The sequence below is a fragment of the Propithecus coquereli genome, unplaced genomic scaffold, assembly GCF_000956105.1.
Source record: "Propithecus coquereli isolate 6110/MARCELLA unplaced genomic scaffold, Pcoq_1.0 Scaffold49, whole genome shotgun sequence".
Classification (NCBI taxonomy): Eukaryota; Metazoa; Chordata; class Mammalia; order Primates; family Indriidae; genus Propithecus; species Propithecus coquereli.
The window spans coordinates 918,998-930,346 of record NW_012150729.1 but is presented as its reverse complement, the minus strand read 5'-3'; the positions used below and the strand labels follow the sequence as shown (position 1 = coordinate 930,346).

The window sequence follows — 11,349 nt, the reverse complement described above, 5'->3', positions numbered from 1 at the left end:
GATTTTATTTGCGAAACTTTCCATTCTTCCTTTCAAAACTTTCCCTTTGGCGATCAGTCCCTCTGGGCTGACCCACTGAAAGAAGACAAAGGATAAAGAGCAAAGAGTGTTCCCTAAGGGCTATGGCGCTGGGAGGTTACAGAGGGGCCATCAGCCCTGGAAACAAGGTGCTCCGGAATACTTTGCCCAACATTTCACATCCTCACGCACCCCTTAGTATTGCTATTTTTGGCAGTGCTCTCTGTTTGGCTTTAAAAGAGAAAGAGGGGAAACTTGCCTTGTTTTGAGGGTATAATAAAGTGTGACAACACAACTCTGGCATCTCAAGTAGCAGGGAGAACTCTAAGGCAGAAGAGGTTCTTCACAATAATGCTAACCCAAAAATCTCAGTACATGATCACTTACTGTTTCCACGACCCATATAGGGATTCCTTGAGATTCTTTCTCTCTCTTACACACACACCCCACCCCCCACAACTCAGTTAGAGGGGTTTTATCCCCACCAGAGTAGGAAACTTTTGCCTCATTTATAATAGTCTAAAAATTCACACTGTTTTTTTCCATTCTTTCTAGCATAAGTTCAGATACTACACTTCAAAAGAAATGCCTTGAAGCATTTTTTTTAGTTAGAGACTAACCTGTTGGCCACTAACTTTGGCCCTGTCTATACTATAGTACAAATCAAATATGCAGTTGCCTCATTTCCTTCCCCTAAAAGCATCATCGCTCAGAGCCACAAGCTCCTTAAATGGAGAAAACCCAAAACCCCCAGGAAAGGTGATAGAAGTCAGCCCCTGGTGTGCACTATCAAGTTTTGAAGGTAGAGAATGTTACTTAAAGGGCTGACTAGGAATGGCCTGGTGGTTTTCTTCTTCCATCTGGGTAAATTACACAGATCTCTGAAACTCATTCTACCGCCATTCCTAGACCAAAAAAAGTATATCTGAGAAATTCTCACTCATTATTATCCTTATATTCCTCACTCCCTTAAAATATACTGAGGGAAGACCCGGAAGCAGATCCTGCGGGGCGACAGGCAAGCTCAGGCTACTTGATGTAAAGATGATGAGGATGAAGACCTTTGTGATGATCTACTTCCACTTAATGACTGAGCCTATCTGTTCATGATGAAGAGATTACTCAGAACTGATCTCCACGGCTGATTCCCCATTCATGCTTTCCAAGAGTAACTAATCTTACCTGAGAAAGAAATCCAGAGGAAGAGGAAAGAAAGAAGAGGAGGGAATGGCACTTTCCCAGGGACTGTTTACATTCAAGGATGTGGCCATAGAATTCTCCCAAGAGGAGTGGAAGTGCCTGGACTCTGCTCAGAAGGCCTCGTACAGGGATGTGATGTTAGAGAACTACAGGAACCTGCTCTCCCTAGATGTTTCTGAGGAATTATCATCAAAAGAAGACAATAAAGAGGAATTATACCATCTGGTGATATTGGAAAGAAATGAAAGCCATGGCATCAAGAAAGTCTGGAAAAATATGCATAAGTTTGACAGCCGGTGGGGATATGATACAAGAAATTACAAAGGAGTGCCTTTTACCCATAACAGAAATTCATAGAAAAGATCAACAACATAATAAATCTTCAATTAATTTTTCTTTGAAGCATAATGTTTCTGTAAGAGATAATACCTACCAATATTTTGTACATAGCAAGCCATTCGTAAGGAATTTGTTAAAACTGAAAAATAACATAAGCTGTACTGGAAACAAGTATGTGAAGTGTTTTGAAAATAGGATTGGATTAAGCCTAACAGCACATCTTACTGAACTGCAGAGATTTCAAACTGAGGAGAAAACTTATGAATGTAATCAAGTTGAGAAGTCTATCAACAATAGTTCCTTAGTTTCACCACTTCAAACAATTCCTCCTACTGTCAAAAACATTTGTAATAAATATAGGAAGATTTTAAAACCCCCTTTGTTACCTACACTATACAGGAGAACACACATCAGAGAAAAGTCATACAAATGTAATGACTGTGGAAAGGCTTTTAGCAAAAGTTCCAACCTCACTAATCATCAGAGAATTCATTCTGGACAGAGACCTTACAAATGTAACGAGTGTGGCAAAGCCTTTAACCAGTGTTCAAACCTCACAAGACATCAGAGAGTCCATACAGGAGAGAAACCATATAAATGCAATGTATGTGGCAAAGTCTGTAGTCAAAATTCAAACCTTGCAAGTCATCAGAGAATGCATACAGGAGAGAAACCATATAAATGCAATGTATGTGGCAAAGTCTGTAGTCAAAATTCAAACCTTGCAAGTCATCAGAGAATGCATACTGGAGAAAAGCCTTACAAATGTAATGAATGTGGTAAAGTATTTATCCAGCGTTCACATCTTTGGGGTCATGAGAGAATTCATACTGGAGAGAAACCTTACAAATGTAGTGAATGTGACAAAGCCTTTGCTGAGCGTTCAAGCCTTACTCAACATAAGAGAATCCATACTGGAGAGAAACCTTGCATATGTAGTGAGTGTGGCAAAGCTTTTAAGCAGTGCTCACACCTCACTAGACATCAGAATATTCATCCTGGAGAGAAACCACACAAATGTAATGTGTGTGGCAAGGCTTTCATCCACAGTTCAAGCCTCCTGGAACACCAGAGAATTCATACAGGAGAAAAACCTTACAAATGTAATAAATGTGATAAGGCTTTTATCAGATGTTTGCACCTGTGGGGTCATCAAAGGACTCATACTGGAGAGAAACCCTACAAATGTAGTGAGTGTGGTAAAGCCTTTACTGAACGTTCAAATCTTACTCAACATAAGAAAATCCATACAGGAGAGAAACCTTACAAATGTAATGAATGTGGCAAAGCTTTTACCCAATTTGCAAACCTTACTAGACATCAAAAAATACATACTGAAAAGAAACATTGTAAACATAAAATACGTCGTAATGCTTTTATCCAAAGTTCAAACCTTGGGCATCATCAGAAAACTCAGAGAAAAACATAACAAATATAATGAATAAGACAAAACTTAAATGTTCAAGCCTTATCAACATCCGAGACTCCACTATGAAGACAAGCCATATAAAACTAGTATATGTGGAAAGGCCTTTAGCCAGCGCTCACACATCACTTGATATGAGTATATACATCTTTGAGAGAAAACCACGCAAATAAAATGTGTATGGCAAGGCTTATCCAAAATTCAAGCCTTGTGGAACATCCACAGGTTCTTATTGTAGAGACACCTTACAAATGTAGTGAAAATGATCAGCCTTATAAAATATTTACATCTTTGTGGTTATGACAGAATACATTCAAGGTGGAAACCATACAAATATGTCAAGGACTTTAAAGCAATGGTCTGACTCAGGATACACCAAAGAATTAATACTGGAGAGAAACATTACAAATGTAATCAGTGTGATGAATTGTTTAGCCAATTCTCTCAATGGATTACACGTACAAAAATTTATACTGGGGGGACTAAGTCTCTGTTCCTTCTTGAGAATTAACTGATCTCAGATGTTAAATTCCACAGATGATTAAAAAGTGAAAATCATTTAAAACTCATGAGATGATGTGTGTCAAAAGAACAAGGACATCTACAGAAAGATCTATCTTCACTTTATTTGAGATTTCTTAAGAAGGCTTTGTTATTGATGAATTACAACTTGACATTTGAAATCTGTTGATGGTATATCTTCATTACATGCTTTTAGTGTATCATGATTGTCTCAAGTAAGGGACTGATAAAATGGAGGGGCCTAAATATACAATATAAATGTGAGAGCATGGAAGTGAAAGAATAGAGTTAAAACTGTTATCTAAATTATCATGCTTTATGTGGTCAGGACCCCTTCCTTGATTTGTTGATATGACTGAGAACCTCTGTTGATGATAGGAAAGGTAAGCTTACTGTACAAGATGACCAGGAAACAAAGAATAGGCCAGAACATTGAGAGAATGAGATTTTCATGGGAGTAAAATGATGGGTTGCTAGGGACTGCATATGTGGCAGAAATAAATGGAGGGGGAATGATGGTCACCATCTCCTTTGAAAGATAACAGCTATTGCATGTCACACATTATTAAAAATTGGTCTTATTTTTGAAAAAAAAAATATACTGAGGGAGAAAAGATCTCTCCTTAATGCCCTACTAAAAACTAAATATAGTGAACCCTATAAACAAAGTCAGGTGGCCAACATGATAATGGGAATTTCAGCAAAATATGACTGGATTGAGTAGGGAAGTTGTCTTAGATAGAGCTAGAATCTTTGTTAGTCAAACCCTAGTAAGAATAATTTAGTGTTCTTCATCAGATGAAAGGCCTTCAATTTCATCTCTGTCTCCCCTAATTGCCATCCAGAATGCTTTGGTCACCTTTTCTGCATGCAGCTTTCTTTGCTCGTGAGGAAGCGTCGCAGCCTTGTCTTTCATTTCCTTTAACTTTGAAAATAGTCTTTCAAAATTCTCCAAATCTCCTCCTCCAGTAGTAAGACTGGCTAATTCCTGAATATCCAGATCTAACATGGGATCCACGATGCTGTCGACCTAAGCGCCTGCTGTGTTAGATGCACCTCCCCGCTGACCGGAGAGGGACTCAGTCCTACCTGCTGCTGGCAAATGGAGCTGCTCTGAGCGACAGGTCTCTGTTGACCCAATGCTATGGTTTGTTCCAGCCAATGAGTTGAGAAGGCTAAAGCCCTGGTTCCTGTCATTCTTCATCACTACATTGGACCAGACATTGGCATTCAAGGCTTGTACAGTTCACTTTACTCCTGTAGATTCTGGGAAGTCATTATCTTCCCCTGGCAACTCCTCTGGACTAAGTTCTACTAATTCAAAGCCATGTTTGATGCACCATTCTTGAGCTTTTTGTCGGTTTACACCATTTTAAGATACTCTATCACAGACCAAGATCATCACCTCAGGTAACCATGCTTCTGCCAGTGGAAGCCATGAGGAGACACTATCGAGACCTGATTTTTGTGTGCTGTCAAAGTAAACCACAAATGCTTGGACAGACTCTGCAATCTCTGCAGTGACAAGAAATTTGTTTGGCACCACACATAGATTGATATCTGCTGAATAGTATTTAGTATCAATGGTCCAGGGATAAAATCTCACAGCATCATTGGAAGTCACTTCCACAGTAAGATCTTCTACTCCGAGGATCTGTTGGACCAGCCGGTCTCCGGTGAAGGTAGAGGAGCAGCTAGTAACCAGCGCACAAGGGACACCCGCAGCCATAACTGCGCCCGCAAGCCGGTTCCATCAGAGCTGTGCAGAATCTTTTTAGCTGGATATGATACCATTTATCCAATTTTGCTTTAGTTGCCTGTGCTTTGGGGGTATTACTCAAGAAGTCCTTGCCCAGACCAATGTCCTGAAGCACTTCCCCAATGTTTTCTTTTAGTTGTTTCGTGGTTTCAGATCTGTAATTTATTTTGATTTGATTTTTGTATATGGTAAGATATAAGGGTCTGGTTTCATTATTTTGCATATAGATACCAGTTTTCCCAGCAGCATTTGTTGAAGAGACTGTCCTTTCCCCATCGTATGTTCTTGGCAACTTTGTTGAAAATAAGTTCACTATAGATGTGTGGCTTTATTTCTGGGTTCTCTATTCTGTTCCGTTGGTCTATGTGTCTGTTTTTAATGCCAGTACCATGCTGTTTTGGTTACTACAGCTCTGTAGTACAATTTTCAGTCAGGTAATGTGATTTCTCTAGTTTTGTTCTTTTTGCTCAGGATGGCTTTGACTTCTCTGGGTCTCTTGTGGTTGCATATAAATTTTAGTATTATTTTTTCTGTTTCTATGAAGAATATCATTGGTATTTTGATGGGGATTATATTCAATCTGTAGATTACTTTGGGTGGTGTGGACATTTTAACAATATTGATTATTCCAATCCATGAGCATGGAATATATTTCCATGTTTTGTGTGTGTGTCCTCTTCACTTTCTTTCATTAATGTTTTATAGTTTTCATTGTAGAGATCTTTTACTTCTTTGGTTAATCCTAGATATTTTATTTTATTTTTAGCTATTGTAAATGGCATTACTTTCTTGGTTTCCTTTTCAGATTGTTTACTGTTGGCATATAGAAATGCTGCTGATTTTGTATGTTGATCTTGTATCGTGCAACTTTACTGAATTTGTTTACTAGTTCTAACAGTTTTTGTGTGTGTGTGTGTGTAGTCTTTAGGTTTCTCTAGATATAAGATCATATTGTCCACAGACAAGGATAATTTGACTTCTTCCTTTCCAATTTGGATGCCAAATGTGTGTTTTTTTATAAGCAATATTGGTATGCTATAACCTACTGATAAGAATAATAATAGATGATAGAAATGGCTAGAGAAGAAAGGGAATATATTTTAACCATTGGGGAAAGATTGATTTAAAGAGCCTTTCTTTACTACTGGCTTGTTTTTAAAATGTGCTGACTGAAAACTTCTCACCATAGTAATCCTGCTTTTCATTTCTCAGACTTAGGTAAACCAGCAGACTGTAGTACCAAGTTGCCCTTCATCTGTGAAAAATATAATGTGTCATCATTAGAGAAATATAGCCCAGATTCTGCAGCTAAAGTACAATGTTCTGGAAATTGGATTCCTTTTCAGAATAAGGTAAAAGGAGAATTGCTGCATCGTGTAAACAATGACGGTTTTCATGTTGCTTCTATGGCCTATGGCAGAATGACAACCCATTGGACAGTTTGACTAAGATAGCCTCTGCGTATTTCAATATCCCACCTGATCCTCTATTTTTGCCAGAAACCATGAGTGATATTAAGAGTTAATTCTCAGGTTAGTCATACTTACAGGTCTTTTAACATACAGTATTTCATTCTGTTGCTACTAACACTTAAATTGCTGAAGTTGATCTGTCAGTGGATAGTGATACATTGAATAGTCAGAGCTATCTCTGTGGCATGTAGGAAACTCACTTAAATTTCTGGCTGATGTTTTCTTTTTCCCCCCTGAAGGAGAGCAGCCAAGCAGCATCTGCTAACCAAATTAATCTAATATTTCACAAACTACTTTTCAGGGACTACAGATATGCTATAAAATATTAATCATTGATCTTGCCTCTAAATGGGGGTTTTATGATTAAGTCAGTTTGGGAAATGCTGTCTTTGTATCTGCCTCTTTGAGATGCATAATACATAGTGCTATATGTATCTATTAGAAAATGCATTTGGCAGCTAAAAAGAGATTGCTACGGTATGTTAAAACTTTTATTCTCTCACATTAAAGAAGTTTGAAGGTAAGCAGACCTGTATGGAAGCTACATGAAGTCTTCAAAATCAGGCTCCTTTTGTTTCTGCTCTGCCATCCTTATTATAAGGCTTCCAAGCTCAAGTTTAGGATATTCTCTCTAGGGTCTCTTCTAGAAGCCACCCAGTGAGTTTGCCTATATGTCATTGACCACTCCAGTCTGTAAAAAGTCTGAAAAAAATTTTTGTGGATTGTTTCAAAAAACACAATTTGGGACATACTACTCTATACTAAAGTGATCATAATGTCAAAAAGAAAATGGAAGAGATGTACCTGACAGCTGAAAGCATTTGTAGTAAAGTTAGGGGTGCATTTTTACTTTTAAAATTAGGACAATCTTTTTAATTCCCCAAGGTACTGGAACTATGTTAATTTGTATAGTTGATGTCAATTGGAATTAAAATATCCTGCCAAGAGAAAGAAATATGATTTCTTTTAAAATGTGTTTCTTGATATAAGGAGATGTTGATTAAGATCACAGATTTTTAAATCAGCTGGAACACAGTCTAAGTGCTGACTTCACTACCGTGTGACTCTTTCATTTATGGGTCAAGTTACTCAACATCCCTGCGCCTCGGTTTCCCCATTTTCTGTGAGAATTAAATAGGATAATACTACACAAACTGCTTAGCACACAGGAAGCACTCAAGAAATGGGAGATTTTTAATAAATACATAACAGTTTGAAGACGACTTTTCAGTTATTTAAATTGAGAATTCTATGGTACTACTTTGTAATTATCCCATCTCACAGACCAAAAATTAGCAGCCCTCTAAAATATGAGGCATTTACTTCCGATTTGAACTTTCTCCTGTCTAGAATCTTATGCTTCATATGTGTCTTTGTTCGCAGTGTTTTCTAAAGATCAAATCCATGTCTCTTACCTTTTCTCAAGCGAGCGAGATCTGTCACTCCTATGGTGGCACCCTTCCTTCAGTGCTGAGCCAGAGTGAACAAGGTACCGGAATTGTTTGGGAAACATGTTTTGTTTTGATCTGGGGGCCAAGTTAGTTTGGGGAGGCTGTGGAGAATTAACACATAAGAAATATTATTCAACTGCTTTCTACAGAGCAGGTAAAAGACTATCTTGATAATTAAGCATTGACATTTTACCATAACTTTAATTTGAATACATCAAATGCTTTTTTAAAAAAATCTCTTTCTAACAGATTTTATTACATCCTTGCTTCCGGGTATGGAAGCTACTTTATGGATTGGTTTGCGCTGGACTGCGTATGAAAGGATAAGCAAATGGACGGATGACAGAGAGCTGACGTACAGTAACTTTCACCCATTATTGGTTGGTCGGAGGCTGAGAATACCGACAAATGTAAGTTGTTGGCATCAGTAATCAGTATAGCTCTGTGAAATACCCGAGTCTTCCATAAATTACTGGATTGAGAACAGTGGCCTATTGTATGATTCCATTTATATACAGAATAGGCAAATCTAAAGTAAAAAGTAGACTAGTGGTTGCCAGAGGCTAAGGAGGAGGGAAAGATTGAGAATAATGGCTACAGGGGATGCAGCTTCTTTTTGGGGTGGTGAAAATGTTCCAATATTGATTGGAGTGATGGTTATGCCACTCTGTGAATATACTAAAAACTACTGAATGTATACTTTAAATGAGCAAATTGTCTCATGTGTGAATTATAGCTCAGTGAAGCTGTTACAAGAACAACAACAACAGGCACTTCCCCAGGCTTCAGGTAGATGCCCTAGTTTTTCACAGTAGCATCAGACTGGACAGCACCTATTTCACAACCATGTAAAGCCATCAAAGAGTGAGTTGTAAACAGAAACGAATACAGATGTTTTACTTCACATTTTGGAACTTTGAGATCTGAGCCTCAGTCTCCTGAGGCAAAAAGTACAAAACTGACAGTTGGTTATCGTTTTCCCGAAGAGCTACCTGTAAAGAAGCCATAGAAGGGAAGAGGGCATAACATTGACGATGTTGCTGCTGGCACCACAATATTGCTTCCCACTGCTCTGTCCTCACTGCAGACCACCTTTTGCAAAGGGAGCAAAAATTGATAAATTAACATGAATGTCAAATTCTAGGAACGTGTCTTAGACAATCATCAACTGATGTTTCTGACACAATGTTACTTTGCTCAAGGTTGATGTTGGTGGCAAAGGAAACTCTGAAGCATGTGTAACTGTCTACAAAGTAAATATCAAAATAATACTTGGTTATTACAGAAAATGTGGAAGTTATAGAAGAATAAGCACAACAAAGAAAAACGTCAACCCTAATCTTAAACTTAGGACCATGGCTTTTAAACTTCTAACCATAACCCATAGTAGGAAATATATTTAAATCACCATCAAGTACATAGATATATTAATAGATATAATATTGAACTGAAACTAAAATTTCAGGAAACAATACTCACTCTTAGAGATTGTGCACACTGATATTTTTATTCTATTCTATTCTATTCTATTTCTTTCCATTCCATTCTCCTTTTTTATCTTATCTTTTCCTATCCAATCTACCCCTATCCTATTCTATTCTATTTCATTACCACAAATACTAGCCAAGATCCACTGTATTGATTCCATGACTTAAAATGAGTCTCAAACCATATTTGAGCCTTGATATAGGGAATTACAATGAGTATTTCAGCATCTTTTCTTCTAGAGCTTTTTTATACATTGTTTTCTTAACATAGATGAAATCATAGTACACACGCTATTGTACTCTACTTTTCTCACTTGGCATTACATCATAAGTAGTTTCTTCTGCCATTAAAATATCTACTCGATAAGCATTTTAACGGTTGTACAATATTTCTTGATGAATATACCATCTTTTACCTAACCAATGCTGCGTATTGATTAGGTAAATATATTTCCTGCTGTGTTGGTGGCAGACATATTGGGTTGTTTCCAGTTTTACATAATCATAAATAGTGCTGCAATGAACAATACTGAGTCTTTGTGCATAATCTTTGCCTATATTTCACATTACCTCACAATAGATTTTAGAGATCATTCTTTTCTTTTGTACAGAAATATTTTTTCTCAAGACAGGCTCTTGTTCTGTTGCCTGAGCTAGAGTGCAGTGGTGCAATCATAGCTCACTATAGCCTCAAACTCCTGGGCTCAAGCAATCCTCCCAGCTCAGCCCCCTGGGTAGCTAAGACTACGTGTGCATGCCACCATGTCTGGCTAATTTTTTTAAAAAATTTTTTTAGAGATGGGGTCTTGCTATGTTGCCCAGGCTGGCCTTGAACTTGTGGGCTTGAGCGATCTTCCTGCCTGAGCTTCCCAAAGTGCTAGGATTACAGGTGTGAGCCCCCGTACCCAGCCTAACATTTTTTATTAATTTTTTATTTATAATTGGCATATAATAATTACATAATTGTGAGGTATAGTGTGATGTTTTAATGCATGTATACATTATATAATGATCAGATCAGGATAATTATCATATCCATCACTTGAAACATTTATCATTTCTTTGTAGTGATAGCATTCAAAATCTTCTCTTCTAGCTATCTTGAAACATACACTACATTGTTCTTTGCAGAGATCATGCTGTAATAATAAAGAGATTTGGTGCAGTAGTTAAGGGCACAAGCTCCAAAGTCAGATTCCCTGGGATTGAATCCCAATTCATCCATTTACTATGCCTTTGGAAATTTACTTTTCTTAGGCCTCAATTTCTCATCTGTAAGCTCTGATATTGTTGTACTACCTCATAGGGTCAATGTGAGGATTACATAAGATAATTCATTTAATACTTTAAGCATAGTAGCTGATGCATAGTAAAAAAAAAAATAGCCATTATTATTTTTTAATTTTCTCTAAAGTTACTGGGACATTTTGGTGTTTCCACTTTTCCTTATGACAGTTATGCTAAGTAATACTTTTCAAGACAGTTATCTATTTCATTTAGATTTTAAAATGTATTATAATAAAGTTGTACATGGTATTTTCAAAATCTTTGTTATTGTATTTTTACTTTGTTTTGTTGAGATTTTTACAAAAACAGGTGCATATTACTGGTTTTCTCCACTCTCTTCTCTACCCTTTACTCCTATTGCTTGACCTATATTTACGAATACTTTCTT

General features: G+C 37.3%; 3 protein-coding genes across 3 annotated transcripts in view; 2 read left to right on the top strand and 1 right to left on the bottom strand.

The window, feature by feature from the left end:
* Positions 1–11,349, top strand: part of LOC105819537 (lymphocyte antigen 75) — a 145,098-nt gene that overhangs the window by 67,667 nt on the left and 66,082 nt on the right. The window contains 3 exon segments of the mRNA XM_012655813.1: positions 6,477–6,616; positions 8,120–8,225; positions 8,437–8,597. Of these exon segments, the coding sequence (XP_012511267.1) occupies positions 6,477–6,616; positions 8,120–8,225; positions 8,437–8,597 (407 nt within the window).
* LOC105819565 (zinc finger protein 677-like) lies at positions 1,246–3,002 on the top strand. The gene is given in 4 exon segments (XM_012655839.1): positions 1,246–1,568; positions 1,570–2,177; positions 2,259–2,970; positions 2,972–3,002. Coding segments are annotated over 4 exon segments (1,674 nt in total).
* Positions 4,249–5,234, bottom strand: LOC105819566 (alpha- and gamma-adaptin-binding protein p34-like). Its single transcript, XM_012655840.1, is given in 1 exon segment — positions 4,249–5,234. A coding segment is annotated over 1 exon segment (948 nt). The 3' UTR covers positions 4,249–4,286.